The sequence below is a fragment of the Oryza sativa genome, chromosome 2, assembly GCF_034140825.1.
Source record: "Oryza sativa Japonica Group chromosome 2, ASM3414082v1".
Lineage (NCBI taxonomy): Eukaryota > Viridiplantae > Streptophyta > Magnoliopsida > Poales > Poaceae > Oryza > Oryza sativa.
Window position 1 is genome coordinate 28,446,915 of NC_089036.1, and position 23,510 is coordinate 28,470,424.

Sequence of the window (23,510 nt, forward strand, 5' to 3'; positions counted from 1 at the left end):
TCCAGGCTCGGGAGGAGCATCATCGGCGGTAAGCAGCGGGCAAGCAGCGGCTCTGGGCGCGGGAGGAGCAGAGGGGCGGGAAACACGGCGGGCAGGCGGTGGCTACGGGCGCGGGAGGAGCAATGGGGCGGGGGACGAGGCGGGCGAGCGACAGGGGGCGGAGCGGAGCAGCGGCGGTGACAAGGGGTGTGTGGGGTGGTTTTTTTTGGCGTCATCGGCGCAGCAGAGCACCCGCGCCTCCGCCGCATCGGCCGTCGGCCGCCACGCGCTCGCCCGCCTGCTCCAGCCGCTCTCCGCTGCCGCCACCCCGCTCCACTCCGCCTCCGTCGCCGCTCTGCTCCGCTTCGCCAGATGCGTTCCGCTTTGCCGGCCGCGCGCTCACCGCCTCGCTGCTTCGGACGCGCGCTTGCCCGACGCCGTTGCCACCCGCTCCACTCCGGTGGTCGCCGCGCGCTCGCCCACCTGCTCCGGCCGCTCTCGGTTTCCGCTACCCGCTCCACACCGCCGCCGCTGTCGCCGCTCCGCCAACCGCGCTCTCTCGCCGCTGCCGTTCCACTTTGCCGGCCATGCTCTCGCCGCCGCGCTGCTCCGGACGCACACTCCCCCGCCATCGCCGCCACCCGGCTCCACTCTAGCGGTCGCCGCGCGCTCGCCCGCCTGTTCCAGCCGCTCATGGCCGCCCGCTGTCGCTCCCCCTCTATGGCAAAGATAAGAACGAAAAGAGGAGAGAGGAAAGAAAAGAGAAAAGAGGAGAAGATTTAGAAAAAGAAGATATGCGGGTCCCATATTTTTTTTTCCTTTTCACTTACATGTGGGCTCCATAACTTTTTTATTTTTTATTTTGTTGACTAGAATGCCACGTCAGCGAAACCAACCATATATACTGCCATGGGACAAACTTTGAATGGTTTGAGTAAGTTTAGGGGTATACCTTTCTGGTTTTGTAGTTAAAGGACTAAAAAAATCTCGTGGTTAAGTTGGGGGACCTCTGGTGAACTTATTCCCAAAAATTAAGCCCAGTCAATAGTCCAAAGTTCCAGTCAGTTAGGTTGGGCCGTCTGCGCAATTGCTAGCAGAAACTGAGTAAACTGGGCCGTGTAATCTGTATGTCCATTCAAAATCAGGCCCACTATATGTTCTATACCGCAGCAAGACAATGGTAAGCGAGTAGCGACAGGAAACGACCACTCACGAACCAAAATCTCCTCCACTACTGGACATTATCCAGCCGAACATTATCCCTGGCTACTGGCTAGATTCTTCATTCTTGATTTGTGAATAACACATCATCATCCTGAACCTGCAGCATCCGTGTCTCGGTGATAGAATGGCTGCCTGGATGGATGGCTAGCTCTTCCCCCAACATGTCACACAGCCGATCAGTTCCTGCATCGATCCCGAATATGATGCCAAAAGCAAAAACCGTCCTTCAGCATTAGCATCCCCCCTGCAACATGCTCGTGAGCACGGCATGTGTTTTGATGTCAACTTACCACGGCATCCGTCCGCTAGCGCTAGTATTTATACGCCTAGTTAGTCTCCGCGATCTTCTCCGATATATCGTGCACATCCATATCCACGCGCACACGCAGCCGGCTGGAAGGAAGAAAAAATGCTGCGGTTCTGGAGGACGCAGAGGAGCGTCACGTCGTCAGACGCCTTGTCTGTGAGTAAAACATGTAAATGCACCGTCAGAAGGAGATGGAGTACTATACATTTTCCATATGCATTTCTGAGTGCTGTTTGTGTATGTGTGCCTAAGATCGTGGAGATGAACGTCCACATGGACTGCGAGGGCTGCGAGAAGCGCGTGAGGAAGGCCATGTCCCGGCTCGAAGGTGCCAGTACTGTTTCGTGTGTGTAAAGTATACTCCAGTACGTGTGTGTTTCGTGTGTAAAATGCGTGCGTGCGTGCAGGCGTGAGCACGGTGGAGATCGACATGGACACGCAGAAGGTGACGGTGACGGGGTACGTGGACCGGCGGGAGGTGCTCCGGGCGGCGCGGCGGACGGGGAGGGCGGCGGAGTTCTGGCCGTGGCCGTACGACGGCGAGTACTACCCGTTCGCGATCCAGTACCTGGAGGACGACACCTACATGGCGACGCACAAGTACTACGTCCACGGCTACAACGCCCCGGTGATCGGCTCCTACCCCAACCACGCCTTCACCCACATCGTCGACGACCACGCCCTCGCCTTCTTCCACGACGACAACGTCCACGCCTGCTCCATCATGTGACCTAAAATATAATCTTATTTAAAATCCTACATGCCAGCGACAGATACATATCTGACCAAATCGAACAAGCTAAGTGACCTAATTAGTGGTGCAAAATAAGAGATGAAAAACCAAATCTAACTTCGTCGATCATCTAGTAATGGTCAAGTAGTTGCTCAGCAATCCAACGTGCAAAGAGTGTGGTGATATGATAGACAAATTAACGAATAGGAATTAAGGTCGAACTAAGCTTATCAATCGACAAGTTGTTCTTAATTAATTGCACTATGCGACCCTTTTTCTTATGAACATGAATTAAAAGGAAGGGAGCAGTAGAACTGGATTGCTAATTAACCCGCTATCCTTTTGAATTGACTATTCGACGGGCATCTGCATGGTATCGATGCTTGCTGTTGACAGCACAAGGGGAAGAAAAGGGTGGCCCTGAAAATTTTCAACTGTTGATGCTAGCTAGCGGCTGATCTCGCTGAGGTATCTGTGCCAGTAATTTTTGTCTGCGGATAGGACAACATGGAGAGGATGACTAGGAAAAGGAGCACTGTTCAAACTATCCAAATGTCTCCAACCAAAAGTGATGACCCATCCTTGCATATGTGCGCATCAGTGCATATGTTCTTATGCTGGTGTGGGGTGAAGATTCTGGTGTGAGGGGCAAACGGTGACAACGGAAAAGAAGGTTCGAATATACCCTGTTCCCTGATTACAAATACAGTTATGAGTTCTGACCATTGGATTGTATACATATGACAAAAAGAGAGTAAACTTCAGTTCACACATCAGACCAAATTGAGTACAGGTGCTACCAGTATTTGGCTTTCGAAGATATTTTACATTGGGACAGCGAGAGGAGTAAGTTCAGTTCACACATCAGACCAAGTTTGATGCAGCTGCTCAATGCTCTGTTTGTTCGTTTTGTCAGGGAATATGGGCTAACAGTGACCCAATCTGGATTGGATTCCTATCAATAAATAAACAAATAAATCTGGATTGGATTGTGGAAATGATAAGAACACGCGTGCAATTTGATCCACTTTTTATGCGATCAATTTGGGAGGAAATGCTCTTTCGTTTCGCTCTCACAAACCTGTGAACAATTTCCACCCTCTGAACTTTCAGCATTGTTCTTGTATTCCCCACTTCCTGAAGTTCTTAATTCTGTCACCAAACGACTTGGCATGCAGAACAATTCAGTCCCTCACGAGATACAGAACAAGAAGATATATTATCTTATACCCCATGGGCCAGGTAGGTACACCAGCAACAATGCAAATGCCGTCGCATCGCATCTCAGATACTTATGCCCACTAAGCTTGACCATTATGTTAACTTGGATTAGGGGTAGGCTAGAGATTGATTGGGGCTTATATGATAACACTACATATACACATAAACCACAAAATCAAGCTATCAACATTCCTCATCTCGTTGATGCCGACTTATATCTGCCCTGATAGCGCCTAATTAACCCGTGAACAACGTGTCTTTTCATCGTCCAAGTGCCCAACCAACACATGACAAAAGCAAAACGAGTAAATAAATTTATTTAGCTGCCAATAAACAAAGGAAACTGGACCTGCCCGTGTCGAATCAAATGCTAATAACTCGAATCTGGAACAAAATTAACGCCAAAAACAACACAAAAAACGACTCTTTTTTTTTCTCCAAACTCGACTCGGCTTTGAGAGTTCTAATCTTAGCCAGGCTCCACCCCAACCTGTGCTGCCCTGTTCGAGCGAAGAACGAAAGCGACACGAGCCGTCCATATAAATCCACGCCGTCGCCGCCGAATCTCGCGAAAAAGCTCGCAAATTTCTACTCGGGGAAGAAGAAGAGCCCTCTCCAAAGGATCTCCTCGCCCGGCCGGCGGCGATGGCGGCCGCGGCGCCGATGCCGGTTGCCGGAGCGGGGTGGTGGGATCTCGTGAACGGCTCGACGGCGTGGCAGGACGGGATCTTCCTCTCCCTCGCCGCTCTCTACGGCCTCGTCGCCGCATCCTCCTTCGTAAGCATCTCGCCGCAGTGCTCATCTCCTCCTCCTCCTCCTCCTGAGTCCTCCTGACTGATACTATACTCTAGTTATGCTTATGCGAAAGCACTGGGGGAAAGATTCTTTCAGAATTTTGTGTCAAGATGGATTAAGGGGTAAAAGGAATAACAATACACGTACTCCAACTGGGTTGGTGACTTGAGTTCATGGCAGGAGAATAAAGACTTGATTTTTGGTGCTTGTTTGATGGGAATACCGCAGATTTGCGATATCACCATCAGCGAGTTTAATTGGGAATAAAGACGGTTTTGTATTAGCTTTGTGCTTTGAGCATACCAGTGTTTTGCATCTGAAACTTGTAAAAGCTGATAATGAGGACGAATATTTTACAGAACTTTAGATCAATCAATATGAAAAACCTGCGATTTGAAATAGAGATAGCTGGACAAGGACTTGTGATTATCTGCCATGCTTATCTTTCTGATATCCGGAAATCCTGCTGGATGCCTGGATAGACAGTACAAAGGACAATAATGTGTATTTATGCCTTGGTATCTGAATAATGAGTAGTTACTACATTAGTGTGGGAAGTATGAACTGCAGATCCAGTTCCTATGCTTACAGATATGGTGCACATGTGAATGCTCGCTGTTAAATGATTAAATTTACTTGAGGAAGACAAGGCATACTTAATTACTTATCATGTGATATGCAGATCCAAGTTGTTAGGATACAGTACAGAGTTCCTGAATATGGATGGACAACACAAAAGGTCTTTCAATTACTTAATTTCATTGTGAATGGAGGTATTTGTTCAATTTCACTTGTAGTACAAGTTACATGCTCAACTCCCTTTGTGCTTTTGAGTTTAATGTGATTTCAATCTGCAGCGAGGTGTTCTATCTTTGCAGTCCGCCGCCAAGTCCAACAAGTGAACCCTGAGGTCTGGACATCTTTGCTATTTTCTGTCTTGTAATTGTTATGTTTCACCCAATTGGCCAGAGTTATATTCTTCATTCATTTTTATTCCAGATCTTTCAGCATGTTATTCTTGATCTTCCGGGGCTTGCATTCTTCACAACGTATGCAATGTTGGCACTTTTCTGGGCTGAGATATCTTATCAAGCACGTGGTCTAGAGACTGAAGGGCTTAGATCAGGTTTCTACACTATTAATGGTGTAATATATGTGATACAGGTAAAGCAAGTTATCTCTAAAAGTCTGTATTGATTAGTGATTGCTATTTATCAGATTTTGTATAATTCCGTTAGCATTGCAATAATCAATAGTACACCCTATTGCACAAGTTGCGGTGATCAGATATTTTCTTTGGAACTGTGAATTTCAAGAAATTTGTTATAGACCATGAAAAGCTGTGATGCGCTTATCCATTTTTCCCTGAAAAGAAAAGATATACTGTTGCTAGTATGCACTGATGTGAAACAATGAGATACTGGATGAAAGTAGAAGGGAATAACTTTAGCTGTTATTGTGCCACTTATCTTGTGATGGTTCAGTGCTTGCTTAGTATAAAACTTCCGCTAGGCTGCGTATCTCAAAATACTCACTCAAGTTTATTTCTTCAGGTTCTGCTGTGGGCGTTGTTGTGGCACAATCCAAACCCATCTATGATAGTCCTTTCGAAGTTGTTCATTGCAGGCCTATCCTTTTCTGCAGCCTTGGGTTTTCTGCTATATGGAGGGAGGTAGGACTAAGAGTATTACTGAATGACTCTTAACCAAGTTTCATCAATCATAGACAGCCAAATTGGCTGGCTAGACTAGCTGCAAACTATGTAACCTTGAACCATTTAGTCTACTAATAACTTATACGTAGAACAGTATTTCAAGAAAATGTCCACTTATTCAGTGCTTCATCTAGCATTTGACATTAACATTCATTTGCCCTGTTTTGATTGGCAGGCTTTTCTTCATGCTGAAGCGTTTTCCTATTGAGTCAAAAGGGAGGCAGAAAAAACTGAGGGAAGTTGGGAGAGTTGCCACTATATGCTTCCTTTGTTTCTTGGCACGATGCATTATGGTAAGGTTTTCAGTTCTCTGATCCTTGGATGAGTTTTTGAGTTTCAGTGTTCCATTTCTTACTTGAGCGGTTTTGACACTGCCCAATTTGTTTTGCAGATGTGCTTTGATGCATTTGACAAAAAAGCTGACCTTGATGTGCTTGACCATCCAATTCTTAATTTCATCTATTACCTGGTACGCATGAATCCTGCGACCATATTGTTTACCTCAGTGAAATCAACTTTTTTTCCCCGTTATCAGTTCTAGCTAGAAATTGATTTCCATTATCAATACCAGCTAAATATATTCTGTACTTGTTCTTATCCCCTGTTTGGCTGTACTTGCAGATCGTTGAAATTCTTCCTTCATCTCTTGTCCTGTTTATTCTGAGGAGAATCCCTTCGAAGCTACGGCTCGCCCAGTATCATCCCCTCAACAGTGGCTAGGGGATGAAAACGGATGAAAACATGAAAGCTAAAAATATGGAGAGGCCTGCAAAGTGACACGGCTGCAAGCCCAGGACATGAAAAAAAAGGATGACCCATGGTCTAAAATCTCTAACCCTTGTTCAAAATGTGTATAGATAGGGATCTGAAATCTGAAGTTTTCCCACAACCTTCACCTCCTGTAGCTAACCTTGGTGGTTCAAGGTGCTGATGATTTCGTGTAACCAATTGTTCCTTTGTAACAATGGAAGCAAGTGTCCTCGCTCTTTTGAGCGAGCAAGCCAATGTTTGTCTTGAAAAATTCTTGGGTAATCCATTGGTAATTGCTTACTACTGATAATATCCGCTTTGCTAATTGCTAGCACAACTCGAATGTGCTGGATCAAATGGTAATCCAGACATCCAGTATCAACGAAATTTTTGAAGTTTTGCAGAGTAGCAGCGTGATGCAGAGGTTTCTACCAACTCCGCTTCGTCAGAAGCGAACGCCGCCACCTACCAAACGCATGAATCATACGAAATTTCAAAATTGAAGTCTTGACCCTACCAAACTCCGCCATTCTTCTGTTCTGGTCTGCAAATATTTTTTTCTCTTTTTTTTTTTCGATAACTACTCGAGGCTTGGAAATCTCCGAGCCGCGAGCAAACCCTAGCCGCCGCCATGGCCTTCCTCGCCGCTGCCTCGACCCGCGCGCCGTTCGCCGTCGCGGCGTCCTCCTCCCGGCGCCGCACCGTCCTCGCCGCGGCCGTCAAGGCCACCGGCGGCTCCAACCCGGCCGCCCCGCACCCCGTCCTCTCCTCCCTCCGCCTCGCCGCCTCCGCCGCCGTCATCCTCGCCGCCACCTCCCCGGCGGCCATCGCGTGCACCCCGGCACCGCCCCCTCCTCCCCCGGAGGTAACCGTCGCGGCCTCGCCCGACGATCCCGTCACCGACGACCCCCACCCCTTCGAGAAGCTAATCGTCGAGACCGCCGCGCTCGCCAGCTTCGGCGGCGCGGAGGCCGCGCGGGCCCGCCTCTCCGCCGCCGCCGCCGCCGCCGCCGGAGTCGTCGGCGGCCGCGAGCAATACGCCCGCCTCCTCGCCGCGCAGGAGCTCTTCGTGGACGGCAAGGTGGACGACGCGATCGCCGCCTTCGAGGAGCTCGCCCGGGAGGACCCCGGCGACTACCGCCCCGTGTTCTGCCAATGCGTGCTCTACTCCGTTCTGGGCAGGGCCGCCGAGTCGGAATCGATGCTCCGGCGCTGCCGCGAGCTCGCCGGCGAAGAATCCGTCGCCGATTTCGTAATGCCGGTCTCGCCGTTGCCGGTCGATTCGTCGGAGGCGGAAGCGGAGCCGGATTCGCCGGAGGCAGAGACGGAGAAGCTGTGACCGGAATGGCCGGTGTCACGGTTGGAATAAAGGTATTCACTTGACTCGCGATACAAATGTAGGGAGATATTAAATGGCGATGATTTGATAATTTTTCATGCAATTTTAGATTTCAAATACTACATGATTTTACATGTCCTCCAAATAAAATGAAGCGATCATGAGAATTTGATCGTATTGATAAAACAGTTTCCACGATGATCGCATTGCTTAGAATTGAGTCATTTGCAGGAATATCTTATTTATTCCTCAATCCTGATGGTGGTTAATCCACCGTCGCAGTGAAATTTGTTGGAATCGACCGATCAACTAAGCTCATCTTCACTCTTTGCTCGTCTCTGGACTCTGGTAGCTGATCTAAGAACGTATACAATCAACATGTATCGCAGCGACAAATGATCATCGTTTCAGCACTAGCAGGTTAGGCAGAGCAGCCACAAATTTCAAGACAACGTTGTTTTACGCTGTAGGACTCCATGCTAATGCCAGTGCTCAATGCTGATACCCGGTCACATTATTTGTCCCCATTCTGAGCGAACACGGTGAAATCATGTATTGCTGCTGTCTGTGTTGATGTTGAGGGAAGTTATCTGTGGATCACGTAATGCGGCTGCTAGTAACAGAAATATCTCCTAGATAGCATTGTTGGCCTGCTGGGGTAATGACTTCCAACTGATGAATGTACAAATGGCATGTAAAATGACGGCAAACTAGCCCTCGTGCTCTCTACCAGGAAAAGAGAGTTGTCTCTTCCTACTTCCCATGGGATTGTCTTGTGCTGCATAGCTATCCAGGCGGTCTCAACTCTTCTGCTTGCTATAGGACCAGATGAGTTCTTTCTTTTTGCCAACCAAATTCAGGACGAGTTGGGCTGTTGGAGTTTGGCCGGAGCAAAACACGTTACGAGATTGTTGCCATGAGGTGCAAGGTGGTCTAACGTGCAAGCATGTTTGCAGTCAGCAACGTACAATTTTTCATTTTTTTTTCTTCAGCTTTTGATGTGTGCTTAATCTCCTTCTATTAATATAACGCCAAGCAACCTGTTTGGCCCTTTGAAAAAAAAAAAAACACACTGACGAGACAACGACTCAATAACCATCCCTGGTAGTTAGAAACTCGACTTGCTTTGCTGGTAAAAGGAGCATTCAACATAAAAAAGACAACCATTTATTATGCCATTCAAATACTTCTTATCTTGATTTTGAAACATCAGTTGCATCACCAAACATAAATAAAAACACAATATTTGGTTTTCCCGGGCTTCACCGTGGTCAAAGAAATAACTTGGCCCATGTTAGCAATCCCGAGCAACGTTTTGGCCGATCGAGCAAGTTGCCATGGCAACGAAGCCATGCATGCAACACAAGATGCAGAGAAAGAAAACCAGACGAAAATAAAGTTGCTAATGCATCTGCATAAGCATGACACACTTGAGGACTTGAACAATTGACCCACGACCTCGATCAATCAATACTGGCGGTGGCGGATCAGCGACATCCGGGAGCCTCGCAGCTTCTCCTCCACGACGTCGTCGAGCCTCCGCGCCATCTCCGGCGACATGTGCTCCTTCCAGTCTCCGACCTCACCCTTCCTGAAGAAGGCCGAGTTCTTGAACGACGACCAGGTAGCCCCGTGCTCGCCGTCTCGATTTGCCTCCACGTTTCTCATCCTTTCCATACTGCAGAGCTCCACGATAGTTTCGGGGACGCCACCGGCAAGCTCCTCGCCGGTGAACGGGCAGCCGAGGAAGCCGGCGAGCCGCCTCACGCTCCCCACGCCGTCCTCCTTGAGGCTCTCGTACCGGAGGAACACGACCTCCTCCGGCCGCGCCAGGCTCTCCTTCCAGTACTCGGCGGCGTGGTCCCACATAGGCCCGTACGGCGAGACGCCGTCGCAGAGCAGCTCGAAGGCCTCGTCGAACGGCGTCATGGTGGATCCCTCTGGTTTGATCTCGTCGAGGTAATGCCGGAGCGAGACGAACGCGTCCTTGGGGTCGCGGCACAGGTAGACGACGCGGCACCCGGACGCCTTGACCGACGCGGGCAGGCTCGAGAGCGGTTCGTGCACTGCCAGGATGCGCGGCGACGGCATGGCATCGAGGCGATGGCCTGGCGCGACGCGGCAGCTGCGGCTGATCTCGTAGATGGAGTGCAGGAATGGCACGAGGTCGTGCGGGCTGGAGTGGAGGAGCGGGTGCTGCCCGGCGGCCGGCGCGTGGCGGCCGCGGTGCACGACGCAGAAGGCGAGCGCCTTGAGCCACGTCGAGCCGGACTTGGGCATGGTGGCGAGGATGACGTCGCTGGGGCGGGCCACGAACGTGTCCCGCGCGGCCAGCGTCGCCGGCATCAGGTGCGCCGGGTACCAGAATCCGCCGTACCTGCGGTACGGGGCGCTCCCGAGACCATGGCAAGACGGTAGGGAGGACGCGAGCGCCTCGTACTTGGCGAGGGCGTTGCACCAGCCTTCCCCGTCGCCGGCGCTCATGTCGTCGCCTGCGCCTGCGCGCGGCGAGAGCAGGTGCTCGGTCACTCCGGCGGTGGCCATGGCATTCCTGGGTCTTGGAGGACCAACGCCTCTATCTATAGATGGCCATGCATGCCAATCTGTATTTACTACTCCCTCCATCCTAAAATATTTGACGCCGTTGACCTTTTTTAAAAATATTTGACCGTTCGTCTTATTAAAAAAATTTAAGTAATTATTAATTCTTTTCCTATCATTTGATTTATTGTTAAATATACTTTTATATATACATATAGTTTTACATATTTCACAAAAGTTTTTGAATAAGACGAACGGTCAAATATGTTTAAAAAAGTCAATGGTGTCAAACATTTAGGGAAGTAGGAAGTACAAAATAGTACTCCATCCATTCCAAATTGATCTACATATTTCATAGGTACATCAAGACTAAGAAAAACTAATAATTCTCTCATACTATATTTACTCTAGCAACAAACTTAATACATGCATCATCCCCACTATTTCCTAGCCAATAGCAAATCAATATATTGCATGTGGGTTATAAATACATGTGTGCATGGATGCATGCATCAATGTCTATTTACTCCAATGCAGAAATAACGAATAGACCTAATAAATGAACACAAATATGCAGATCAATTTGAAACGGATGGAGTAATTAACTGGGGGTGCAGAACTTGTGCGTGTTAAAAAATTATTGCAAGATACACATCAAAAGGTACGATTATCAATCTTTTTGCACTAATGCGCCATCGCCTATTTGACTCTTCCAGTCTACCGACACTTGTTAATAACTAGTGCCAAATCTCTACTTGCCTCTCCAAATCTGCATACAAAATAAAACAGGTGCCAAGCCTAATATACTACTCTTTGTACGACTGATTGAATCATTTCCAATGCCACGGCCACGCCAGCATGAGGTTTTTTTTTAGCCATAGTGTAGTATTTTACTAGACTAGAACCAATCTGATGAGGGTACAAGATGTTTGCTGATCGACTTGCACAAAAGTTGGTGCCTCTTGTCCGCCTAAACCAAGTTGCAAATTCTGACCATACTTTTCAAATTATTTCTATCCAGCTAGCAGAGTTTCTACTTCGAAATTCTAACGCATGGAGAGAGTAAGATACTTCGCAAATCATGGATAGAATCATAGAGAGCCATGCCTTTCATCATATCAATATCTCATCAGAACTTCAGTACATATGGTTGAGAACTATATTGGATACATGCATATAGCTACTAGTATATATATGCTTTAGTTGAAAGATTCCACATCCGGGAGCAGTTCGATGACACACCGGCGAGTAGAGGATGGATTCTAATCTCTCGGGTGGACGTCCACCCGTTTCTTACATGTCACCTAAATGATTATGAAAAAAATCAAAAAAAAATTACAAGGTAGGTTAATATATAATATATCACTTCACAAACATGTAAGTTCAAATTTGACTTTTACGAGTCTATTTCGCCTTCAGTAGTCTATTTCGCCTTGGATTTCTGGAAAGAGTAACGGCGGTTAGTTACTGTAAGGAACGGTTACTGCTCAAGCCTCAAGGCCTTAGCCAAACACAGAATTCAGAAAGGCGTTAAGCTAGCTTTCTTTCGCATTAACTAATTAATTTCACTGCCCAAATATGCTGCATGATATGAAAGAGCACGGAAGAGGACACGATCAAATGGTAAAGAAAATAAATGTTTAAAATGTCAGGTTTAAACGTACCCCAAATCGCGAGCCGCTAAGACGCAGGGAGTCCATCTCGAGCAGGTCGTCGACTTCGTCCAGCTCGATGACGGCCCTAATTATCGCATTGTTGAGTTCTTTATCCTCGCTCGCGTTAAAGAGGCAGCCTCTGTTCTTTGCATCAGCCACTATCTCACGCCAAATGGTCTTTGCTACTCGCTAGAGTATTTGCATTGCCAAGAATCCAAAGACAGTGCCTGCAAAAACAAAAACAACAATGGATCAAACAACAAAATCGGAGTGAAATCAACTCTCTGTGCGACTGACGTAATTGGCCGGGAGGATCGAGGCAACCTACTTGGCCCGGGTCAGCGCGACGTTGGTGCGGTTGACGTTGGAGAGGAACCCGACCGATCCGGTGGTGTTGCTGCGCACGGCGGAGAAGATGATGATGTCCTCCTCGGCGCCCTGGAACCCGTCCACGGATCGCACCTTCACGGTGAAGCCCCCGTGCGTCTCGTACGCCTTCCCGAGCCTCTCCTGGATGGCGCGGACCTGCCCCTTGTACGGCGACACCACGCCCACGCACAGCTTCCTCCCGGTGTCAACCGACTCTGCACAAACCAAGCTATCTGAGCTCAGCGATGCCATGCCAGAATGCAAGGGCATGATGCAATGTGTACCTTTGAACAATCTCTGAACGATCCGGGTCACGGCGGCGACCTCGATGGGGTTCATGAGGCTCTTGTCGTGCTTGCCCTTGCTCTCCTTGCCGGCATCGACGTTGATGAAGGAGTAGGAGCCGTACATTGGCCCGGCAAGGGGCTTCCTCTCGTAGTCCCTGTGTAATACGTTCTCGCCGTCAGATATCTTGTTCTCGTAGAAGCTTGAGACCGGGAACTTGCTGATCCCTGGGTGCATCCTGTACTGCACATCCAGGAGGTGCTTCGGGTGTCCCAGCGAACTCAGCCTCTCAAACAGGCTCCTTCCAAACTCAGCATCTTCACAAACCTGTGAAGAAACAAACAGACAATTGTTACATAGCATAGTAATAGAGATTGTGAATGTTCTACTAATAGAGATGGTGAGAGCTTACCCTGCTTTTGACAAGTGCCGGCAGCTGAAATTCATAGCCGATGAGAACGGCGTGACGAACGCCAGGGAGCTGGAGAGGTATCAGTGACTCGCACTCCTTCAGCTGTGCTGCCTCGTCGACGACAAGGAGATCAAACGGGCTTGCTTCTGGCAGGTAGTGCAGACGGGATGAGCTAGAAGCTGTGCAGAGTATGCTTTTGGCGTTCCGGACTAGGAAATCTTCTATCGAACGCTTGTCGAAAACGTTCGGAAGTTCAAAGTGATCAGATAGGTGTTTTAGCTTCTGAAGACACTGAGCTCTAGCATCCTTCAGCTCTGTACTCACACTATCTTGCACATATGTCACGAAGTTCTGAAACAGTGAGCTGATGCTGCCATCGGGGCTGAGTTTGAACAGGGTTTTCAGGCTCTGTTCTGATTTGGGCTCCACAAGTTTACCAAAAAATTTTAGCATGTGCAGGGCCTGGGTCATGTAACTGAAATTCTCTGCAGTTGTAGCTGACCTGGGGAGATAATCACAGAAAGTCTTGACACAAACATTAAGATCATTCTCAAGCCGTTTGTAATTACTTATGAAGTATTCCTTGAACTAGGAAGATAGCCCGCGCATTCGCGCGGGCATGTATTGTGGGCTGCATGTTTCAAAAACTTATAAGAACATAATATTAACCGAATAGCACTGTCACACTTCGAAGTATGTTTTCTCCACAAATATTATTCGTTGGTATTTGTTATTTTCCACAAACGTGTTATCTAACAACTTAAAAGTGTTTCACATTGTTGTAATGTAAGCAACATGTTGTTAATCATATGGTTTAAAAATCTTTGTGGCTTTTCCTAAATATTTATGGCTGACCAATAGCTAGTCTCCAAAATATGCTCTAAAGTAATTTATTTCTTTTACTTGTTAAATATAGTTAATTTGGATTTCGACTCATGAAAGTTTACTGCAAATAATCTAATGAGGTGCACTAATAAAAAAATAGTTTAGATGGTATAGTTGTTTAAAAATTTCTATCACGAAATATGTTTTCTATCTAACTAATAAGCATGAAAATAGGGCAATGGGAGAGAAGGAAAAGAGGAGGCGAGGTTGTGCTCGTGCATGAGGGGGGAGGGCGCAGACATGCACATGTACGGACATAACATAATAGGACAGCTAGACAGGAGGGATGGGATTGGGCCTTTTCTCTTTTTGTCTATCTATTAAGATAAATCTAATGGTAAAAAAATAATGAGACCATGGTAAAAGGCATATTTCATATAAATTATGAGTATATGTGATTTTTTTTAATTATTTCATATTTTATTAAGTCAATTTAGATGACATGTAAAAAAAGTAGGGATGTTGTCTCTTGACAAAACACTATTTAATAGTCGAGTTTCTAATTTTTGTTTGACATTGTAGTTTTAATTTACATATGAATGTTTCTAGAATAATGTGGATGAGAGGAATGGGGAGGAAGGGGAAAAGATGTTTTTTTATTTAAAAGTTTAATAGAGATAGATTTAATGTTAAAAATAATAGGTTTATCGATTTAAATAGAAATCATTGATTAAATGTTTCTTCCGCAGTATTTGTAGTACTTTTTATAATTTATTAGATGTGCCATGTGATGAGCTAGAAACACTATAAAGGATGTATAATGGACCATTATTATATAATGGATAGATCTGTATGATATTTTATGGGGATCTGCTTAATGAATCTTTATAATATAATAAGCATTATATAGTAATTATTTATATACTAAGCTGCTAGCTAGAAAATATGGATAATAAAGTGAGTAAGGAGAGAGGGTAGATCATTTACAATGGCATGATATGTATTAGTATTTAGTTATCATATAAAGGATATGAGTTTATATCCAAATGGTCTATTTCTTATATGTATATACACACCAACACATGGCATAATTGAAATCAAATATATTATAAGAAATTATAATTATTTAATATTAATATTTTAATATAAAAAATTTGCTACCTATAAATAAATGGAGAAAAAAGAGAGAAGGTGGGGGACGTACGTACGTGGTTTTTTTTTACAAGCGTACGTACATAGTTTGGTGTATGTACGTGATGGAGCGGATACGAATGGGTTTTGAGATTTTTTTTCCTTGATATAAGATGGATCTAATGGTGTGAAACGATGGGTCCACCATGTTAAGTTGTAGCGCCCGTTTCGTCGTGGCGCCTAGTGGGAAAACTATCTCTTAAAAATCCTAAATGCGAAAATTTTCTCCTTGTTTGTTGTCCAGTGTCCGTGCCATTCCAGATCTCAATTCCCCAATCCATTGTCGAAATCCAAACCCTAATCTCAAATCCGTCCCAAATCAAATCCTCTCGAAAAGTCTATTTTGCCTCCCTCGAGTTCGTGGGCCAATCTCTTCTCCCCGGCCCATTTCCTCCTCAGCCCAACTCTCCTCTCCCCTCCATCCTTGCCCGCACATGTGAGGCACGTGCGCCGCTCGGGCGCTGAGCGAGAGAGAGACTCTCTCTCTCTCTTTCACTTCTCCCTCCCTCTCTGCTCTCGTTGCCACTTCCCGCCGATGCCGCTCAAATCGCCGCGCCACCCGTTGCTTCCCGCGCGCGCGCGCCAAGGTGGCCGACCGGCAAGTCGCCGCCGCCATCAGCGCCTGCTGCGCCTGAGCCCGCGTCTGCCGCCCTGTAGCCGCGCCCTTCCAAACCGCCCCACCGTCATCGCCGTCGTCATCGACCCGGCCCCGCTACTCCGCGCGCTAGCTTCCAAGGGATGGAGGCAGAGCTCCTCCTCCTGCCTCGTCGCCCTCTCTCCCTCCTTCTTTTCCCAAAGAAGCAAGGGGCAAGCCCCCTTTCTTCCTTCCTTTTTCCCTTTTCTCTTCCACCACCGGCGTCATCCTCCCTGTCGCTGTTTTGGCCGCTAGCCGGGACGCCAGCTCGCTGGCTTGACCGCCCAAGGTCGGTTTTCGAACCGACATAACCGCCCAATAAACCCGAGCCCCTCCCCTAAACCCATCTCCCTCGCTTTCGCCTTCCGCCATTGTCGCCTCGCCCCGTGCCCTGTTCGTCGTCGCCCTTCGCTGTCGCGTGCGCCGGAGGAGCCGGTGCGCGCTAGGATCGGAAGGGGACTCCGGGCACTCGTCTTCTTCCTCTTCCCCGGCCCGAGGCCGGAGAGATCACTCCCGTGCCGTCGGCCTCTCGTCACAGCGCCCCGTCTCGTCTCGGTAGAACACCTCCCTGTTCTCCCTCCTCGCTCTTCCTCCTCCCCTTAGACTCGAGCAGTAGCTTGTGTAGCCTCCCCGTAGCTAGCCTGCGTCGCCCCGACCGCTGCCGCCGCTCGCAGTAGGCTCACCGCCGTCACCGCCGTGCTCGGTAGTAGCCGCCTGTCGCCGGCCTTCCTCGGCGATGTTCCGTCCAATCCGACGCTAGAAACGGATTCCCGGAGTCGCGTAGATGCTCTAGCTCGCCCGAATCGATCTCCCGTCACGCCATCGCTGATTTCCCCCTTTCTCGCCGCCGGTTGCTGCCGCCGCAATCCGCCGCCGTCGAGCCCCCTCCGGCGAATCCGAGCCGTTGGCTCGCTCCCTCTCTTTTCCCCTTGTCATTCTAGTGTACACCTCGTCGCCCTCGTCGTCGCACAGCGTCCCGGAGAAACCGTCGCCTCCCGCCGTCCATTCGCGGCCGGCGCCTTCGTCTTTCTCCCGCCGGCCCGCGTGGCAGCCACGAAGGCGCCACATCGGCGCTAGCTCGGCCGGAACGGGTCAAGCCGACCCCGGTCAGCCGCTCCCTCCGTCCCCGCTCGCGTGCGCGCGGCCCACGGAGAGCTGAGAGGCTGCGCGTGGGCCACTTGCGCGCCGCGTCCACCGCAAGCCACACGCGTGCACCGCACCCACCCCAACCCTAGCGCCGCGCCACATGCACCTCACTCACGGTGAGCCGAGCCGCCGACAAGCGAGTCCCACTCGGGACCACGCGAGGTGGACCCGGCCCACCGGTTCCCCTCCCTCTCTCCCCGTGCGTGCCTTTGGGCCGCCTTCTCGAGCCCGCCGGCCCATTAGCTCGGCCGAGCCGCGCCCCTTCTCTCGGGCCGCACCCTAGCCGCCCGAGGGAAGTCTGTTCCTCCTCCCTCTTTCTTTTCTTTTTCAAAGGGTTTAATTAAATCCGTATTCCTTTAGACCAAAAATCCAATAATCTTAGAAATTCAATATCTTCTCAACCGTACATCCGTTTGACTCCGCTCAACTTCCAAAAATCCTCAAATCTCGAGATCTACCCAATGGCACGCTTAGAGGTCAATAATAGGGCTTTAATTTCGCTGTTTGTTGAGTCGTCTCGTTCGCGTGTAGCTTCCGAGCTCGAAGACCCAGAGTGCGCGGATTTCGAGGATCAAGCTTAAGATCTCGAGCAAGGCAAGTCACCTTTGATCATCTTGCACCTATAATTTAAATCTAAGTATTTCTTTTCCGCAAATAATACATGGATAGGATTAACACAAGAAATTTGGCCGCGGCTTGCGAGATAGCCTACCGGCCCCCATCCTAATTGCTGCAATTAGCCTCCTTGAATTATTGAACACTTAAACCTCCTTTGTCGACTGTTGTACTTCGATGTACGGGCCTTCGGGCACGCACGTCGGAGTCCTCCCCTCAAATTTAAAATATCCAACGATGGGTAAAACTTGGGTTTTACAAAAGACTTGGAAAAACCCGACGCCTGGGTCGATGCTTGCGAACTAAATGAATTTCCAAAAATCGCAGACCGGGGGACGTGCCGGGAGCACGGTTTCCTGCTCTTGCACTTAAGGACCGATTCCTTTGGAATTTCATCTGAACATATAACAAGTACGACCACATGGGTGGAATGGGACACCCCTGGCTGAGTAATTAGCTAATCAGGGGAGCCTTGATGCCGGGAGACAAGTGGATTCGCCAGGGTGGTGTCGGGGAGGACCCCTGGGCTTCCTGGCATAGTATGGTCTAGGACCTAACCTGTTGTTGGTCTGGGACCCCTCTCGTCGGCATATGGTAAACCTGTGTCGGCTCTCGAAATGCCTTGTCATGAAAGCCTTAAGGTCACCAGACGTGGCTGTTCTCCATGGGCTGGGTGATCCGGGTTAGTAATGTCGTGTGGGTAAAGTGTGCCCCCTCTGCAGAGGTTATTAAACTGTTCGAACAGCCGTGCCCACGGTCATGGGCCGATGTAAGGTGATTCCTTAGTGTAGTTTTGTTCGACTAGTGCTTGGTGAAATTGCTGTTGGGAATTTGGGTTCGATGTTTGGAACATCTGTAGCTGACGGGATCAGCTAGGCCCGGGTGGCCATTTGAAAGTTGTGGCCGGGTGCCAATCTTGAATCAATCAAAGACTGATACATTGCACATACTCTGACCGGACGAGATGTACTGTCTCATCCGTGTCGTTTGAGAAGCACTCACTTAGTTGTTTTAAAAATGAGTTTAACTAAAAATCAATTGTAAAAACAACAGCCTTTCCTTTGAAGCCTTCATTAAACACATAATTCCCATGACTTGCTAAGTACTCCTGTATTCACCCTTGCTCTATATAAATAATCCCCCCAGTGGCTGAAGAAGATGAGATGGACCCCGCTGACGAGGAGTTCTTCAGGAGCAAGTCGGCTATGATGAGTTTTGGGGTTTCGATCTGGTTCCCAAGTCGCGCCTGTGATGTTAGGTTCAAGTCTTGGCTTCTGCTTTCCTCTTTTGTAATGCAGTTGTGAGCTCGGGGTCTGTCCGCAGCCCAACATGACTGTACTCCTACTCTATAATAAAGAGACCTCTGTTGCTGTGATATTCTGTCTTCCTGTGATACCAGCTCTATTTCCTGGGATTGGTATCGGTTAACAGGTTAATTTGGAGCGTCACAGGCTGGTTCCGTTCGGGGCTAGTTCGGGGCGTGACATAAGTGAAAACTGATGGTTGGATTTTTATTTTTTCCTCATAATTTCTATAATTTGTTAGAGTGCCACATGACGATATAGGAGTGTTCGTAGGAGCCACATGGCGGTTTAGGAGCGTTTGTAGGAAGTTTAATGGACTTTTAGTATATAATAGATAGATGGCATTATTGGTATGACCTTAGGAACATCCTCCTTTACCTGCTTTTTATCATTCTCCTTGTTCTTGTTTTTGTTCCTTTTCTTCTCAGCAAGATCCTCTTCTATCTCCCTTTCAATTTGCTCCACATATGAATCATACTGAACCAGAGGTTGCTCAAGAATCCGTATCATGGAGCTCAGACTGTGCACCCACCCTGAACCTGGACTCAGGCACTTCTGCAGTCGGCGAGCGCGCTTCTCCAAGAAGATCTTTGTCAGGTTTCCGTCCACGTTCATCCGATCCTCATTTCCGAACAGCACAACATCACTCAAAAAACAGGCTTTTCCACTGCCAGCAGAAGGATCCTCGAGGAGATTGAGGACCCGAGATGCGACCTCGACGACGGCGGTGTTCGTCGGAGCGCAGGTCAGTGTCCTGTGGTTCTTGACCAGCATTGCCCACAGGAGCGTGCTGATGGTCTTCGTCTTCCCTGTCCCGGGAGGACCCCAGATCAGGCGCACGGAAGAGCTCCGCTGCTGCATCGCTGACACACAGTCTAGTACTGCCACCTTTTGCGACTTGTTGAGCTTGAAATCTTCAAGGCCACCAAGTGCTCTGTCCGGTAGATGTAAAGGCAGTTCTGAAGAATATGAACATTCTTGGCCGACCTGCCGTAAGAATTAAAGAACATGCATAAGCACCAAATTGCATGCAATGGAGCAGATATATTACATGGTAATGCATACCTTTGGATTGCAATTTACTATCATCCGAATGATGTCAGTGTTCCTGACACTAGCAACCACCGCATCCAGTTCACTCCATATGCGATTGTACGTCGTCATGTTGATCAGGAACACCGCGAAGAGAGACGATTCCAATCCAAACTGCTGCTCAACATGCTTACTTGACAGCCTGACGACGGTGTTGCCTTCAGCATCCTCGGCTTTGAGCACCGAGGCAATCACCAAGGGCTTCTCACCGCGTCCCAGGTCAGAGATGTGCCTCGGTTTCCGATCCGTCAGCAACAGTGTATCCGCCTCCTTTGGGGCGTAAACTTCCTGAAAAATGTCCTTGGGATCAGCTTTATTGGCGAAAAAACTGTATATGAGCTGCTCGTCTGAGCAAAGCTTAATCCTGGTCACTTCAGCTGCTGGCGCATGCTTGATGCCTTCCAGTGCAGAGCAGAGATCAGCACGAGTCTCTTCGATCAGCGGCACGGTGAATGATCCCATGTACTCTTTCAGCGAGGAGAAAATTGTGGGTATTTTCTTAACCTGCATCAAGGCAAGATCATCCGCGAGATAATACTCAGATTACAGCGAGAGAACAAGCTGGATAATGCGATGTACGCTACCATTACAGTGGAAGAGATTGTGTGCAAACTGCAGTTCATGGGATAAATAGTTATTCCCTCCATTTCATATTACAGGTCATGCAATCTTTTTAAGTTGAGTAAATTTTACAAAACTACACGTTTTGTAGTCCAAGTTGCAGAAAACCACAAACATTTTGACACTTGGCACTTAAGTACATATATTTTGATAGTGTAGTTTCACAAAACCACACTATCAATGAATAGATTCACCCGTGAGATGACGTGACTGTTTCATATAGGACGAGGACATGTCATCCTATTAACAGCCATCGCACGAAATTAATAGGATGCCACGTCTTCATCCTAAATGGAACGACCATTTCATCTCACGGGTGAATCCATTCATCGATAGTGTGGTTTTGTGAAACTAAACTACCAAAATATATGTACTTAAATGCCAAGTGTCAAAATGTTTGTGGTTTTCTGCAACTTGAACCATAAAACATGTAGTTTTGTGAAATTTATTCTTTTAAGTTTGATCAAACTTATACTACCTCCAACACAAAACATATATACTAATAAAATATATTTAATGTTGTATTTAATGAAACTAATTTGATGTAAAAGATGTTAAATTTTTATATAAATTTGATCAAACCTAAAAAGGTTTACTTATAATAAGAAACGGAGGAAGTAACAATCTACTGCTTGGTTACCTTTTTCTTGAGTAAGTCTTTGTTGAGCACATCTTTGAGGGACCAAGAGAACATCTGCTTCTCCAACTCGCTCTGCGACCACGAACTGTACCTGCCATCTTTTGCCCTTGCGGATCTCGTCCCCGCCCCCTGCTGCACCAGCACGACGTCGTCGTCGTCGCTGTCGTAGTAGTAGCTCATCGCTACCAGCACGACGTCGTCGTCCGTCCGGCGAGCGAAAACGTTTCTGGCTCCGGTTGGAAGCTTTGCAAGTGTAGGTGATGATCTGATTCTACTTTCTAGGCTGCAGCAATGCGTCGAGGATTTGTAGAGGCACAAGACCGGTGGGATTCCGTCTGCGAATTAATGTTTGAGTTGGGGTGTGTAGGGTCGATCCACCCTTCCGTCTCTCAGTGTGAGTGTGTGACCCATCGTTCTGAGAAGAGAAGCGCATGCGGTTGCATTCGCTAGTGAAAAGGTGAGAGGGTGTTTGGTTTACTAGGAGCCCAACAAGTGAAATGCAATTTACTGATTGTTCAACTGATCGTCTGAGGGTTGTTTTTCTTTATCTATTATAAAAGTTTAAGATGTTTTTACTAGAATTTTGGTACGTCATCTGTGTTTAAAACGGTTTTAGTTTTATGTTTCGGTTTAATCTATATCTCTACGACAAGAAATTTCCGACTTCTGTAAAAAAGAAAGAAAAAGAAGTCCGACTCAAAAAAAGGTAAATAAAGAAAGAAAAGAAAGTCCAACTTAACGAGCGATTTTAAAAAGAAGCTTACATCGTCACTTAACTAGCGATTAAAAAAAAAGCTTCCGTCGTCGTCAGTAAAAAAAAACATCTCTTGACTATGTAGAAAAAGGAAAAAAAATCTCCCAGTAAAAAACAAAAATGTTCGTTTGGTTTTTTTGGCACCGATATTTTTTTCCTTTTTTCTTTGCACGCAAAAGAGTTTTTTATATGCACACATTAAGGTTTTTGGTTTTTTTTTCCTTTTTTTAATCCGATCTATTCACCGCGCGCCTCTCGGGTACTCTTAGTTTTTTTGGTCAATCTTTTTTATCGCCGGTTTTTTTCTCCCATGCGCTAGCTTTTTGTTTTTCTCATCCGGTTTTATAATCTCATCTGTTCACCGCACGCCTTCCGAGGTGAACCCTAGCGCTACGCCACCGCCATATCGATTGTATGTTTTCTCCTCCAATTTGATTGAAAAATCGATTCCTCACTCCTCTCATCATTTTCTCCATGATTTTCCCTTTGATTCGGCTTTAATTGTCGGATTTAATCACTGTTCTACAGGTGCCGATGATGACGGCGATCTTCCTTGGTCATTTTTATCCGAGTTTTACGCTTTGATTTTTGGGTAAAAAGAGTAGATCGAGTGGATTAAAAACCCTCGACCAATTTTGGTTTACCAAGAAAGATTCGGCTGGATTTGATTGGGAGATTTGCTCTAGCAAACGTGTGTGCACAGGATTATCTTCGAGAGGTTGAAGATGGTAATCACATTTGAAAGTTGAAGATGGTAGGGTCGGAAACCGGTAGCAAATACAGAAACATTAAATTATAAAAACATATATTTAACTTTACATAAGTATGTTATATGTATACATAAATTCAAACTTATACTATATAAATTATAAATTAACTCCATTTTAGTCATGCACAAAAGTTAGAGATTTGATTGAAGAGTCAATCAATATGTAAGCTATGGGTCAAGTAGAGACATGCCCTATAAATATCGACATATTTAGAATACGGTAATTACCATATTACAAGAAACGATAATTTCCACAAGAATACGGTAAATACGGAAATGATCAGTATAACAGCAAAACCATTTCTGTTTTCATTTCCATATTTTTTACCATTTCCATTTTTGTTTCGGTCGATTACCATTTCCATATGGCTCGGCCGGTAGAAAGTCGAAAACGAACGCCGGTCGGCCGGGAATTACCGTTACCGTTTTCACCCCTAATGTAAGGTCATGTAAAGGCTGTGTTCGATTGTGGGGTTCCCAACCCCTCTCCCGCAGCACACAAAACGAAGCGGAAGTTTAGCGTATAATTAATTAAATATTAGCTAATGATCTATAAAATAAATTAATATTTCTATAGAATATTTTATAAAAAAAA

At 47.2% G+C, this 23,510-nt stretch overlaps 5 protein-coding genes across 7 annotated transcripts; 3 read left to right on the plus strand and 2 right to left on the minus strand.

Moving 5' to 3' along the window:
• The first annotated feature begins 1,512 nt into the window (after nt 1-1,512).
• On the plus strand, nt 1,513-2,499 carry LOC4330338 (heavy metal-associated isoprenylated plant protein 45). 2 transcript variants are annotated; one of them, XM_015769514.3, is made up of 3 exons: nt 1,513-1,666; nt 1,763-1,838; nt 1,918-2,499. In XM_015769514.3, the coding sequence occupies exons 1-3, from the start codon at nt 1,613-1,615 to the stop codon at nt 2,238-2,240; spliced, it is 453 nt and encodes a 150-aa protein (XP_015625000.1). In that variant the 5' UTR covers nt 1,513-1,612; the 3' UTR covers nt 2,241-2,499. The 2 variants fall into 2 exon arrangements, with proteins under 2 accessions (XP_015625000.1, XP_015625001.1); XM_015769515.3 differs by having other exon boundaries at nt 1,555-1,679.
• Nucleotides 2,500-4,034: 1,535 nt separating this feature from the next.
• LOC4330339 (tobamovirus multiplication protein 3) lies at nt 4,035-7,026 on the plus strand. The gene is made up of 8 exons (XM_015770055.3): nt 4,035-4,241; nt 4,942-5,032; nt 5,117-5,169; nt 5,259-5,423; nt 5,813-5,931; nt 6,149-6,266; nt 6,365-6,442; nt 6,595-7,026. Exons 1-8 carry the CDS (start codon nt 4,110-4,112, stop codon nt 6,691-6,693), a joined length of 855 nt encoding a protein of 284 aa, XP_015625541.1. The 5' UTR covers nt 4,035-4,109; the 3' UTR covers nt 6,694-7,026.
• Nucleotides 7,027-7,298: 272 nt separating this feature from the next.
• On the plus strand, nt 7,299-8,823 carry LOC4330340 (uncharacterized). Of its 2 annotated transcripts, none has more exons than XM_015770056.3 (2): nt 7,299-8,094; nt 8,294-8,823. In XM_015770056.3, the coding sequence occupies exon 1, from the start codon at nt 7,355-7,357 to the stop codon at nt 8,060-8,062; it is 708 nt and encodes a 235-aa protein (XP_015625542.1). In that variant the 5' UTR covers nt 7,299-7,354; the 3' UTR covers nt 8,063-8,094; nt 8,294-8,823. The 2 variants fall into 2 exon arrangements, with proteins under 2 accessions (XP_015625542.1, XP_015625543.1); XM_015770057.3 differs by having other exon boundaries at nt 8,345-8,823.
• Nucleotides 8,824-9,235: 412 nt separating this feature from the next.
• On the minus strand, nt 9,236-10,644 carry LOC4330341 (cytosolic sulfotransferase 13). The gene has a single exon (XM_015770054.3). The coding sequence runs from the start codon at nt 10,604-10,606 to the stop codon at nt 9,530-9,532; it is 1,077 nt and encodes a 358-aa protein (XP_015625540.1). The 5' UTR covers nt 10,607-10,644; the 3' UTR covers nt 9,236-9,529.
• Nucleotides 10,645-12,421: 1,777 nt separating this feature from the next.
• LOC4330342 (helicase SEN1) lies at nt 12,422-21,572 on the minus strand. The gene is made up of 7 exons (XM_066307674.1): nt 21,393-21,572; nt 20,105-20,635; nt 19,418-20,026; nt 19,097-19,143; nt 13,325-13,826; nt 12,587-13,239; nt 12,422-12,485 (listed from the first exon to the last, which is right to left on the minus strand). The coding sequence occupies exons 1-7, from the start codon at nt 21,570-21,572 to the stop codon at nt 12,422-12,424; spliced, it is 2,586 nt and encodes an 861-aa protein (XP_066163771.1).
• Nucleotides 21,573-23,510: the final 1,938 nt, after the last annotated feature.